The sequence below is a fragment of the Protomyctophum parallelum genome (assembly GCF_964188405.1).
Source record: "Protomyctophum parallelum genome assembly, chromosome: 1".
NCBI lineage: Eukaryota > Metazoa > Chordata > Actinopteri > Myctophiformes > Myctophidae > Protomyctophum > Protomyctophum parallelum.
In genome coordinates, this window is record NC_139697.1 from 74199080 (window position 1) to 74212940 (window position 13861).

General features: G+C 41.4%; 1 protein-coding gene across 2 annotated transcripts in view; it reads left to right on the top strand.

Annotated features, from left to right (window-relative positions):
- Positions 1 to 11297, top strand: part of LOC310870547 (platelet-derived growth factor receptor beta-like) — a 32485-nt gene extending 21188 nt beyond the window's left edge. For both annotated transcript variants that reach the window (XM_083781790.1, XM_083781791.1), the window contains exons 18-28: positions 139 to 249; positions 360 to 489; positions 1187 to 1320; positions 1421 to 1539; positions 1817 to 1939; positions 2230 to 2341; positions 2798 to 2897; positions 3484 to 3589; positions 4355 to 4520; positions 5488 to 5638; positions 7385 to 11297. In XM_083781790.1, the coding sequence (XP_083637916.1) occupies positions 139 to 249; positions 360 to 489; positions 1187 to 1320; positions 1421 to 1539; positions 1817 to 1939; positions 2230 to 2341; positions 2798 to 2897; positions 3484 to 3589; positions 4355 to 4520; positions 5488 to 5638; positions 7385 to 7535 (1403 nt within the window). In that variant the 3' untranslated portion in view covers positions 7536 to 11297. The remainder of the gene's footprint in view (positions 1 to 138; positions 250 to 359; positions 490 to 1186; positions 1321 to 1420; positions 1540 to 1816; positions 1940 to 2229; positions 2342 to 2797; positions 2898 to 3483; positions 3590 to 4354; positions 4521 to 5487; positions 5639 to 7384) is intronic.
- Positions 11298 to 13861: the final 2564 nt, after the last annotated feature.

Consider the following 13861-nt stretch of genomic DNA (forward strand, 5'->3'; position numbering starts at 1 on the left):
ATAAAAAATAAATCTCTATGAATTCAAGGCTTCATGGGGTGTAATTGATAGATTTTTATTTATTTTTTGTATTTATTTTAAATTATTATTATTATTTTATTATTATTTCTTTTTTATGCGTGCGCATGTGTGTTACAGCCACTGCTAGGAGAAGTGAGAGCCAGGCTTTAATCTCAGAGTTAAAGATTCTGAGCCACCTCGGACCCCACCTCAATGTGGTCAACCTGCTGGGAGCCTGTACCAAGGGAGGTGAGATGTTCTCTGTGCGTGCGTGCCAAAAGTCTGTATTGAAAAAAAGACAACTGGGATTTTCCAATAAAAACGTCATCATGGGATTTCTCTCTCTCTCTTTCTCTCAGGCCCAATCTACCTGATAACAGAGTTCTGTCGTTATGGTGACCTGGTGGACTACCTCCACCGTAATAAACACACATACTTACAGAGTGATGCAGAGGGCGTGCAGCGAGAGAACACCGCGCCGGGCAAGAGGTCAGCATGCACGCACTCACACACGTATGCACATGTGCACATATGCACATTCATATACGGTATCCAACCGTATGTGCGTGTGCTTAATCTCCTCCATTATACTCTATTTGGAGGAGAAGGTGCTTTTTTAATCCATAACTTTCCCGGTATTAGTAATATGGCTGTGAACGAGTTGGTGGATGCTGTTGATATTTTGCAAACTTGTTTGGATCCATGCACTAAGACACATAGTTAGTTTGAGTATAGCCTCTGTACCAGGCTTTCATTTTCTTCGGTGCAAAAAATGAAAGCCTGGAGGAACACATTGGCCGCTCTGGTCTAAAAGTGGGAATCAACCCTTCCGGGTGGGCGTCGCTCCAAATGATGTGACGTAGCGCTGCACTGGGGGGAGAGGAGGGGCCAGGGGTGACTGACAGATCGGTGAGATCCAATCAGGACGTGCGCAAATCTCTGCCGCATTTTGCACATTTGCTCAGGCTAGTTTGAGTAGGACATAAGAGCCAGTGGCAAAATATTTGGGCTATTCTTTTATAAATAAAGTAATTAAAGGAGTACAAAATAAATCAATTAAAGTGTGTGTGTGTGTGTGTGTGTGTGTGTGTGTGTGTGTGTGTGTGTGTGTGTGTGTGTGTGTGTGTGTGTGTGTGCGAGTGCGTGTGCGCGTGCACGTGCGTGCGTGTGTGCGTGCGTGTGACAGTGACAGTGACGGGGGCTACATGGATATGAGTAAGGAGGAGTCTGTCCAGTATGTCGCTATGCAGGAACTGGTAGACAACATCAAATATGCTGACATCGAGCCTGCGGTTTATGAGACGCCCTACCAAGAGCCAGGTACTATAGCTAAATAACAAAACCAACAACAACAACAATACTGATGTAAGATAAAGTCTCCTCTCAACCTCCTCTCTCCTGCTGTCCTCGTCTCCTTTAGGACAGGAGCAGGAGACATCAGCCCTCTCCCTCAGTGACTCTCCTCTCCTCAATCTCCATGACCTCCTGTGCTTCTCCTACCAGGTCGCTCAAGGAATGGACTTCCTGTCCTCAAAAAATGTGAGAAATCTCTTCTCTTCTCTTCTCTTCTCTTCTCTTCTCTTCTCTTCTCTTCTCTTCTCTTCTCTTCTCTTCTCTTCTCTTCTCTTCTCTTCTCTTCTCCTTCATCTTTATCTTTATCTTTATCTTTATCTTTATCTTTATCCTAATAATAACCTGATTTGATTTAGCACAGTGTAAAAGCACAAAGGGCTTATACAAGGCCTCTACCTATGTATAACACAATACAAATATTACTAGATCATTCTAGAAGCTTTGAATGTCTTTCCCCCATCAGTGTGTACACCGGGACCTGGCTGCCAGGAATGTGTTGGTCTGTGAGGGGAAGCTGGTGAAGATATGTGACTTTGGCCTGGCCAGGGACATCATGAATGATGAGAATTATATCGCTAAGGGCAACGTGAGTTATTCTGATAAGTCAATCATCTGAAACTAGAAAAAGTGCCCCTCGGGGCAGAGGTACCAGACCAGACCAGGTTGTGGCCTCCTGGTGGCGCTATAATAGGCCAATGTGAAAAGGGTGCCACGTGTGTGCGCAACTGCGCGAGCGCACGCATGCATGTTCATCCAGATGTGTAATATGCATGTGCATGCAACATGTGTTTGTGTGTGTGTGTGTGTGTGTGTGTGTGTGTGTGTGTGTGTGTGTGTGTGCATGCGTGTTGAGTTTTTATTTCTGCGTGTCCACAGACATTCCTGCCAGTGAAGTGGATGGCTCCAGAGAGTGTTTTCCAGAACGTTTACACCAGTTTGAGTGATGTATGGTCATATGGCATTCTACTGTGGGAGATCTTCTCACTGGGTACCCTATCTCCATCTATTCTGTTTTATATTCTATACTTTTTATTATGTTTTATAGCCTATCCTGTCGATACAATGAATGGGATTACCTTACTTCTTTTGTAGTTATTTCATGTATGGACTTCACGGATTTCATGCATGGACGTACAGGACATATTAACATTATATAATATGTAATTGAAAAATTAAGGTATTCCTATTCATTAGAGGGACAATAGCAGTCACAAGGAACCAGGGACATGTGTTTTCAATTAGACTCAAATGGAGTTTGAAGTTAAATGGGGAAGGCGGCGTGTCTGATCAAATTAATTGAAATATCTAAATGGTGAATCAGCTAAAACCCTGGGGTGCATAAAAAAAGCTAGAGAAGATTAAATTAACCCCAGAAGTATTTTAAAGTGAAATTCCCCTTTAACCTCTCCTTACTAGTAATGTTTCAATGTACTTTTTGTCCCAGGTGGTAGTCCATACCCTGACATCCCCATGAATGACCAGTTCTACGCAGCCCTGAAGAGAGGCTATCGGATGCCCAAGCCAACCCACGCCACACAACAAATGTAAATAAATACTGTTTTTTCATCCGTGCCTGGCAGCTTGGATGACAGAAAGTGGAATGGGAGTGTAGAAGGTGGCATTGTGCAACAACAAAGGTCAACACAAGAAACTGGTTTTAGCTATTAATGCACACTCAAAAATTATATGTTTACATATGTAAGCCCTGTTTTTTATTTAATACCTTTTTGCCATTTGCCTGTAATGTTTGAAATCTAGGAACTCTCTTTTTAGAATGCATGTTGTTTAGATAGATGCTAGGTTTGTTTACCTGGTAAACTAGGTTCTTTGAAGCACTACAACGTTCTCGTCTTTGCACTCTACTTATGACTATTTATCCTGTCGTTTGTTGACTAGAGTTACTCTGATTTAACACTTTCAAATAGCTCTGGATGCTTCTGGATTCTAAATGCCTACATTTTAAATTGCAATTTGAGTGCCAGGTAGAGTGCAATCTGAGAAGCCATCAGCAAACAATAAAGGAAAAACAGCACCCTCTTTTCAACAGTCTGTTGAGAGACAAGGTAGAGCGTAATGTGCTCTACATGTAGAATTGCTAGCTGACAGTGGCGCGTCATTGTGATGTTACAGACATGAGGTGATGAGTCGCTGTTGGGAGGAGAAGGACGACCTCAGGCCTCCCTTCTCTTCTCTGAGCGTTTCCATTGGCAACATGCTGAGCGACGGATACAAGAAGGTACCTCAAGAATCTGAAGCTAATAGAAGGTTAAAAGATGGCAACTGATGCTTTATGGTACTAAGAATTTCATACTGGAAAATGGGATACTGTGTAAGAAATAGGTCTTCACTTAATTTGTTTTAAGTCAAACTCAAAAGCTTTAAAGATAAACAAATAATACCTTTCTTTGTTCTTTGAGTTTTAGTATGAAATTATTTGAAAAGCTTTTGAGAAAACTCAATTTCAACTCAATTAAGTGGAACAACCGTTAACCTGCATGAAAACTGCATAGCTTGTAGCTGAAAATATTACATTTTCGAGATAAAGAAAAAATGTAATAGTTAGTATATTAATATATCTCAAGAAAAGATGATAAGGTTGGCAGAACTTTTAAAAGATTAATTCAGTTTTATCTATATACTATAGGAACAGATATTATAAGTTACATCTCCAGAGGTTATGGTTGGACATAGTACTACGTGGAACCTATCCCTCCTCTATACTGTAGCTCCGAGATGAGGAACGCTCCTTTCAACCCGTCACTTAAATGTTCTTGTCCGCTAAAAAAACTAAACACCTTAGAGCAGTTCCCCCGACATTCACTTTTTCGATACGATGTGCGGAAAAGGGTAAGAATTGGGTATAGTGGAACATATGTGCCAGTTCTGGAACGCGGCAGAAGGGTAAGAGGGTGGGACCTCATCTCGGAGCTAGAGCTGAGGGAGAGGTTCCATACGGGGCTAGGTTGGATGGACTGTAAGTCTTGTTCCTTTGTATTGCTAGCGGTACCTCCAGGTGACGGAGGACTTTCTGAGCGGCGAGCATCCCGCCGTGTCCCGGTCCAAACCCAGCCCGGCTCCACGGCCAGCTGGGACCGCAGACGAGGTGGAGGCAGGAACGGAGCTGGAGGTGGAGGTGGAGGGAGAGGACCGGGCAGCAGATGATGATGGTAATTCTGGCTCTTTCCGACTAAAATAACTACAGTATAACCGAACCATGCCATTCTGGATTTGTTTCCATGACCGCTTGGTCTCAGATAAGGTTCTACGAACCAAATTTGGACCTTGCTCCAATACAACTTGACACAAACAATGTTCAGGCGTCTGCAATGACAATAGTCACACCAGGGGCCACGTGCCGCCACAAGGGGGTCATGTTAGGGGCTCCCTGGGGCCACAGGCACAGTGTTGCTCCAATCTAACAGCCATGCAAATAGTCACACCAAGGGCCACGTCAGAGGCCCCCGGCAGCCTCAGGCATACCATTGCTCCAATCGTCAGGGATGTTCTGCCAGGGATCTGCCATGACAATAGTCACACACAAAACTAAACTAAATTGTACACATATGGGGCACTGCAGCTGTGTTACAGCAGTATCTAACATTTCAAAGGGCCATAACTCGGTGAAATATAGGACTGGATTTGAAGGCCACGTGGCAGCCTGAAAATCTAATTCAGTCAAATATCTTTTGGCGTTTGGCTCTGCTACATTTTTCTCCCTGTTCGGCACAATTAGTCAACCATCATTAAACATTAAGAGCAGGGAGATAGATATAGAATAACAGAATTAATAGCAAAGCCGGAGGCGGTGGGAGCAAACAGGTGGGAGCAAACAGGCGCATACCAATAGTCCAGGGACAAATGACAGAGACTGAGGTGAGCTTAAATAACCTGGCAATTGGTCAGCTGATTTCCACGTCAGCGTATGGTGTCAGCGTATGAGTCATGTGTAGTACCGTTGCAAGACGCTTCCCTATGCGCCATAAGCACAACCTGTAACCTCTCGAGTATACCTGACTGAACTAACTCTGCAAGCTACGTATCGAAACGAGCCATCAGTTTGTTTATTGTGATATAATATGTCTTTTGTAACTAAATGTTATGTTTTTCTTTAATCTGACCTAATCCTTTTTGTAGGAAGCCACACTCCTCAGATTAGGGTCCACCAGTCAGAGGCGGAGACAGAGGAGGCAGGCCCCTCCTCCACAACGTACATCATCCCCATCACTGACATCACCATAGAAACCAGTGGCCAGGTGCAGGACACAGCCACTCCAGAGTTATCAAGGTACAAACAACCCCGCCCTCAACACACGCACACACGCATTTTCTGGAGAAAATATTTGTGAAATCTTGAAAATGTCTCCCAGTATTTCTTAAAAACATAGCCTTTTCTAGGCTACACATATCTTTGGGCACTTCATCCACACGCAAACATGTTTTCCCCCCTGAAACAGACTTTTTTGAAAACGTCTTCCTGAGTGATTTTTTTTTAGTTTTGTAAACAGCGTTTTTGTCTGCCACGTCACATTCAGAGTTGGTTTTTCCAGAGATTTAGGTTCTGCTTGCTTTTTTTTTCACCGTGCATACGGCCTTTATACTGTACCTCTATTGTGTTATCTAAAGAGCATAGAGTACAATTCTGATCACTGGGCTGCGATACTGTCAGGTGTTCGCAGGCTGCGATGTAATGTTCCATTTTTGCATTTTTATGTGGACACTGGACAGAGCTTCTTTTATAACTCAGTTATTTATATTATTTTATCTGTTTTGCCAAGGGAAAGCATTTCATATCTCTGTGGTGCTGCATAAATACACAGTGGTCATAACATACTACTGTATAAGGAGGTTTAGATCAGTGTGTCCTCCATCCATGTTCTTTTTGAGGAAATAGGTATTCTTAAACCTTCTTGGCTAAGCATTCTCTACTGAAGCCATCTGCTCCATCTCTTCTTGTTTTAACGTCAGTACCCTCCTCTCCCCCTGCACTTCCTTTGTGGATGAGGAAGGGAGAGTAAGTGAGTAAACATCACCGTACTCATCTTACCCAACTCTGCTCGTCTGTCTTAGCAGTGTGGCGCAATACCTCCCTGTGTCTGGTCTGGTGCAATACTGAATAACCTGCACGCATGTGGGGCAATACTCACACATTTCTTCCGTTACGCGTGTCAGACATGTGAACATTGTTTTCTAGAGAGAAAACACAGGACTGTATGCCACATATAACTTTGGTCTGCTTAGAAACGAAAAGATAAATGAGTTAATAATGAAATTAAAATGTTTTTCCCCAGAATATGGACGCTAGGGTTCAAGTGGTTAATGAATATCACATAATTATGTGTCCACCTCCACATGAGATTATTATGAGACGCTACATGATCTCATAAAAAGGAGGATTGTGTCAGGCTTGGCAGCAATCACTGACCAAAACAGACCCTCCACTGACAAACACAACAATAAATCAACTTTCAACAGTGCATGCGTGCGTGTTTGTGTTTATGTTGATGATGGTAAAAATAGTAGAGTGTTTGCCAGATGCCTCGAATCGTTCCCGAAGACAATTGCCCTCCTCCCGCAAACCAACATTCACATTAGTAGAGTACACTTCAATTTAACTGTAATTGTACAACCTCATACAACCTCAATGGAGCGTTGTGGACTATGGGGCGTTGAGAGTCAAGGAATCTTCATCCTAGTCTTCAACTGGCGACGTAGCCTGCATGTAATTTTGGGAGACATCCAATCGCAACCACCAACCCCCTGACGTGACCTTGTATAAGCGACGAGATTGGTTAAAACAAACTAAACCTGGCATTTCACGGCACAGGCGTCTAGTACGGTCGGTTAGTCTCAACATGGGGCAGAGAGTAATAACTAAAACAAGTTAACCCAAGTTAACCTTAGAAGCCATTGACACTTGTTGTTGGCAGAATGGTTTCACACACGTGTGATGAAACACTGATTCCATGTTATGTAATTTAACGGACAATACAAATTTCTTTATCTTTATCTTTATATTGATCTCTATCTTCAGCCCTCCGCTGTCAGATGTCCCCCCTGAGAATGACACCCATGACGCACCAGAATCACAGGAAGTGACATCACAGCCAATCCAGGAAGCTGACAATCCACCCCAAACAGCTTGCCCCCCCTGCACCACAGAGGAAGAGGAGAGTTTCTTGTGAAGGTTTTGTTTACTCCAGGGTCAAAGGTCAAACCGGACTACAGTAGCTGTGAACAAAACGGGGCTGAACATTCCCTATTCATCCTAGACAAACACATTTTTATAAATAATAATAAGGCAACCTGTAATAATAGGAATGTAATAGTCTGCGTAAAATGGAGTTAAATGCGTAAAAGAAAAACATGTATATGTAATATATTCCTATCACATAAGTGCCCTCTACCATATGAGATTATATGAGTTGTTGCGTTATGTCATAACAATGAGGATTGGTTCAAGCTTGGCAGCCATCAAGAGGAAAGGCCCTAACTGAACCAGCATCCGTGTTGTGGGGAAAGCTTTCGCAGAAAATTCACAAGCTCACAACACGTCGCGACTGTGAGCTTGTCGATCGGCTGTCAGCGAAGATATCTGATGTAGAGCGATGAACCATAAAATAGGTCATTAAAGGAGATTTCCGGAGTAGCCATTTACTTACCGAATTCTGGTGATAATATAGGCCTATCCATTAACAGCTGTAGAGGCATCGCTCGACAATTATTTGTCGTTCATAATGATGGAAAGGCGTCCACAGAGATTTGTCCCAAATGGACCCCTCATCCCTGCTCAGAGCTACAGTGTCCTTTAAAAAAATGCCTCTACCAGTGGTTAATTGCCTCTACCAGTGGTTAACCAGTGGAAAACTAGAAAAAAGTGGTCAATCTGTTGGGGACCTGCCAGTCAGCCCTCCCTCCCTCCACTGCCAAACACAACATTCTACTGTGTGCGTTTACCTTGATGAGTGTTTTTAATTGGGTTTTTATTACCCACAGTATTATTCCTACTAACTCACGGTTGGTGGCCTCATTCATGATGAGCTGCTCTACGCATCATGAATGAATGTTAAAGTATTATTTCGTACTATCTTTGTATATGGGTACTATCTACATTTTATTTTTCTCCAAGGCATTGCAGCGTACCAGAGAGAGAGAGAGAGAGAGAGAGAGAGCTTTGTGGCCTCTGCGGTTTGTTGCCACAAGAACTATGTCACTTTTAATCAAATTTGAAATGACGATCTCACTTTCCAAAAACATAATCATCTAGGCATACTAGGGAAAACCAGAGGGTGACTAAACATCTTACACATTTTTGGCAGCCAAACATGGCAGTAAATTCAGAACTGGTTTTAAATTCCTGTTATCAATTGTGTGATGGGTGTAACTTCTCTTCCCACAAATGGTATAGATGTCTCATTTTCCAACCAAGTCTCTCATAATATTATTTAGCCCTGAAAATGTTCACAAGTAGTTACTTGCTGTTTAGGATCTGTGCTTTTATCTTGGTAAACAATGTAACCTCCTGTAGTGTAGGTGTGTGTATAGTTGAGTCATCTCCTTTCAATTGAGTTGTCTGATAGTGTGTTTGTTTGTCAGCATCCCCTGGTGGATGAATTTGCAGACACAGTACAGTACAGTTATACATACTGTACACAGTCAGACCAACAGCCTCACCAATGCAGTTGTTTTGAACACGCTCAACAGAACGGCAAACCTTCACGAGGCCCATAACTGGAACTAAAAACTGGAAGCCAAACTCAGTCAGTATTAGCTTGTAATCCACTGCCCTATTGCTATTGGGGAGGATTGCTGTGTGTGTGTGTGTGTGTGTGTGTGTGTGTGTGTGTGTGTGTGTGTGTGTGTGTGTGTGTGTGTGTGTGTGTGTGTGTGTGTGTGTGTGTGTGTGTGTGTGTGTGTGTGTGTGTGTGTGTGTGTGTGTGTGTGTGTGTGTGTGTGTGTGTGTGTGTGTGTGTGTGTGCTTTGAAGGAGGTGATAGTGACAGAGTCAGACATATCAGATCAGCCTTATTGTTCTGTGATCAGATTGGTTATTGAACTGTTAGGGGACATAAACAGTATTAACAGAGTAGTATACAGTGACAAGTCAAACTACACATGGCGTACAAACATAATTCTATGAGAATATTCCTTCAGTATTTCTGCTGTTAGATACAGTATACAATATACCTATTTTAGAATACCTCCACCTTGAAGGTTGAAGGTTTAACAATCCGCTTGTCTTATTAACTATGATTCATGATCATGATTTCTATTATAAAGATCATACTGTATATTTGGCCAGTAAAATGGTAGTGGTAAGTGGCTGATGCACATTTGTTTTTCAGTCACAGTGGACAGTGGTTTTTTACTTTTGTTGATGGTACAGAGCTGGATACTCTTCCAGTTTGAAGGTACATGATGTTACTTTAAACTGTTTAAAGTAGCTGCTGTTTTCTACATTTGCAGTCAATGTACAGTACTGGTCGAGTGGTCGTCTTTTCATTAGTACTGTATTCATAATAACACAGTAAAATACCCCAGTCCTGTCCTGCATTAGTACTGCAGTCAACAGACCACATCACCAAATCAATCTATTACCACATTAACAGTCGCTTAAAGCTTAAGTGCTGCAATGGGGTAGTATTGTCCATCATCTGTGTAATTTAACTCATCAAGATGGCCAGCACATCTGTGTGCATACAGGTGGGGTATCTAATTTTCTTTAAATCTCTGGTATGGAGTAAGATTGGATGTTTATAAGCTACATTGATATCTTGATATGACACGGTGACTGAATTAATTCACACAGAGTGGCAAATGGTGCTGCACTTTCTGTTCTCTGTATGTGGATTGTGGGATGACTGTGTGTCTACCCTGTATGTGTGTCTTTAGACTTCAAAGCATTAAACTGGAAAAAGGCCTAATTAATTAAAAGTTATCGCTGGCAGGCCAGTTCTGGCCCACAGGCCGCCTGTTGCCTACCACTGCTCTATATACTTTGTTGGCCGCCCCCAGGGGTCTATACTTGGTCCCCTCCACTTTTCCCTCAGTCTACATCAAATCTCTTAGCCGAAAATACTTGCTATTTTCGACGAATGTTTTCATGTTATGACATACCCAGAATAGGGATGCTATAGCCTAGGGTTCATGTGGTTAAACATTTGAAACCTATAGTGTCCCTATTCCGGGACTGAACATACTGTAAGACAAAAATCCAGAAGCTAAATAAGTAAAACAAGTAATAGAAAAACGAGGGGACCTAGACCTACAGTAGAACCCTGAGGAAACTTCGGTCAAGTAAATAAGTAAGTGGTTAAAACATCATAGTGACAATGCTGGGTGACTTTAACTTGGAGGTGTTTACATTAATGTGTGTCAACAACAGAAAACAGGAGCAGTAATGTAACATTTTGTACAGTGACTGCCTCTGTAGAAGACTGCGATATATAGGTACTGGATGAATAATTCATTCCATGTTTTAACCATGTACCTTTTGTAATGTCTTTATAAGAAGACAATACGAAGGACAACAAAGAAATGTCTCTGTTGAGACTTTTAGTTAAATCAGATCCAGTCTTCCCTCTGGATTAGGATTTAGGAGTGACAGTCTGTATGAATACGGCAAATGATGTGGCTAATTATGTTTAAATAAAATAATATAAAAGTAAATTAGGGTATCCTTAACCCTATAACAGTATACAGTATAGTACTGACATTTGAAATGAATGTTTTTTTTATCATGATAAAGCACTGTGTAAGATGACAGAGGAAACATTGCAAACTGAGCAAAGATGTAAGGCTGTTGTTTATGTGAGTCGTCTCAGTAGTACAGGCTGCTGGTTGGTGCGAGCATATTGGCATATTCTGTATATCAGTTACTTTAAAGGGAATGTGGACAGGTTACTAGTATGTCCATGAAATAAAGATTTTTTTTACTCTTTAAATTAATTTAAGTTTGTATTTTTAATTCTATTCTGTCCTTCATTATTCATCCAAACTATTAGAACAACTACATTGACAGTCTGCTTTGGAATTCAGTCAGAGGTGGAAAGTGGATTTACTAGTATTATACTCAAGTATAACTTTGAGATTGTTTTGACTGCCATTTTTACCCAGTTCACTACTACTACTACTTTATGATGTATATTACAAAACATAGAGTAACTGATACATTGTGATAATATAGGTTAAGACAGGGGTCAGCAAGTACATTTGGGCTTGGGCCAATTTATTTCCGTCATTATTTGATGGACCAGAACTAGGGTTGTCCCGATCCGATCACGTGATCGGAAATCGTGGCAGATCAAGTCATTTTCAAATGATCGGAATTGGACCGGGAGCACAAAAGAAAACAAGATCGGGACATCCCTAGTATCAAAATTATATCCATACCATGATATTATTGTCTGTGATTTTGGATATTGTTTTTTGATTGATTGATTGAAATATTTATTAACAGTTTGTAGAATTTACAGTACATTTTAAGCACAAACTCAATACAAAGACTGTCAACTGTGAGTGGACGACCCAATTAAGCATTACACTTGTTTACAACAGGGTCCACATTGTTCAATTCATCAAAGTACCATTGTGATATGGCATATCATGGTGTGTGTGTGTGTGTGTGTGTGTGTGTGTGTGTGTGTGTGTGTGTGTGTGTGTGTGTGTTTGCGTGCGTGCGTGCGTGCGTAATCATATGTCATGTCACGTCACAGGTGCAGATAGGAAATAATTTTGTAAAGGCCACATCTTTGAATGAGGATGTTTAATTAAGAAAACTAAAAAACACCTGGAGACACAGACATACTCCCTTTTGAACAGAGATAAAAAAAGCTCTTTCATCGAGTAGGAGCTCAAGGTCTTAGATATGGAGAGAAACGCTATGAAACACATGCATGATTGTGACTTGTGATGCACTCCCAGCATGGGTAAAACATTATTAAGGTTAGATTATCTATTTTGACATTATAGTAGAGTGTACAGATGGAACCAAGTCGACCCTTAGGATCGATTTGGTTCCATTTGTACATTCTGAGTTATACAGACCTTTTAAGGGTCTATTTAGCTCCAAACTTCAATTTAGCTTTGGACCTCTGGTGGTATGTGGGACTGTCAAATTAAAATATCCTTTCGCAGGCCAGTTGTAATCACTGGTAGGCCAACTTTGGCTCACAGGCCACCTGTTGTCTAACTGGCCTAACACTCGGTCCAGTTTAACCAAGTGTTAAAACATAAAGTAATTACAAAAAGCATGGCATACATCACAAAGTATTTATCATGAAACATGCGTAAGCTAAGAACGTAACAGTGGAGTATCTATATCATGAAACTATATATGTAAACTATACATACTATACTATAAAGTGCTACAATTACAATTTACAATTTAGGCATTTAGCAGACGCTCTTAATCCAGAGCGACTTACATTTAAGCAAGAACAAAAGCATGGGAATACATCACATAAAAGCATTTATCATGAAACATGCGTAAGCTAAGAAGGTAACAGTGGAATATCTATATGATGCAACTATACATACACTATACATAATAAACTATACATATTCACTACTATGCTATACATATGTACTATGGCGTGCTATGACTATATACAATACAATTATAGTGCTGTCTAGTAGACAGCACTATAATTGTAGACAGTGTCTACATAACATGCTATAAGTCTGTGTCAAATGCTATCTAAGCCAACAGAAATGCTATCTAAGGGGTTAGGGTAAGTGCTATGGGCCATGATGGAGTCTGAAAAGGTGGGTTTTCAGGCTACGGCGGAAGATTGGGAGTGATGCTGCAGTTCTGACTGCAATGGGAAGTGCATTCCACAGTTTTGGAGCCAGAAGGGAGAAGAGTTTGGGACGTGTGGAGCGAGTGCTATGACTACATACAGTAATAATGCAATTCTAGTGCTGTCTACGTAACATGCTATAAGTCTATTTAAAGGGTCAAGGGTTCAGCCTCCAGGAAGAAACCCTAAATACAAAGTTAATACACCAATGCACATAAAAACGACTCCAAGGTGTCTCATGAAGTACTGTCACCTCATAAACACATGAAAAACTGGAAAATTACAAAAATTGTGGCACTCCCTCTTTAACCTTGAGCGTTTGACCTGTTGCACACTTAGAAATAAACTAATGCTGGCATATGGCGGCGTGGATGTTTTGGTGCACTGGACCAGAGGTATGTACGATTGTACGTCCACCCAGTCAGATAAAACGGCATCATAATAGTAAGTTCCATAAGCGGTGTTGATGCTGAACGTTCTTGTACAGACATCATGGGTGAGTGAGTGTGCAACACTGCTTGTGTGTATTGAAGCGTACTGTACGTGCACTGACCGCTAATCCACTTAAAAGTTCACGTGAAGGAAAGGGTTTTAGTGAAAATGTTCCTGAGTAAATTATGAAGAGTGAAGTAGAAAGAAGAAACCGAGAGGGAAGTGGAAGTAGCACAGAAACAGACAGACAGGCAGACAGACAGACAGACAGACAGACAC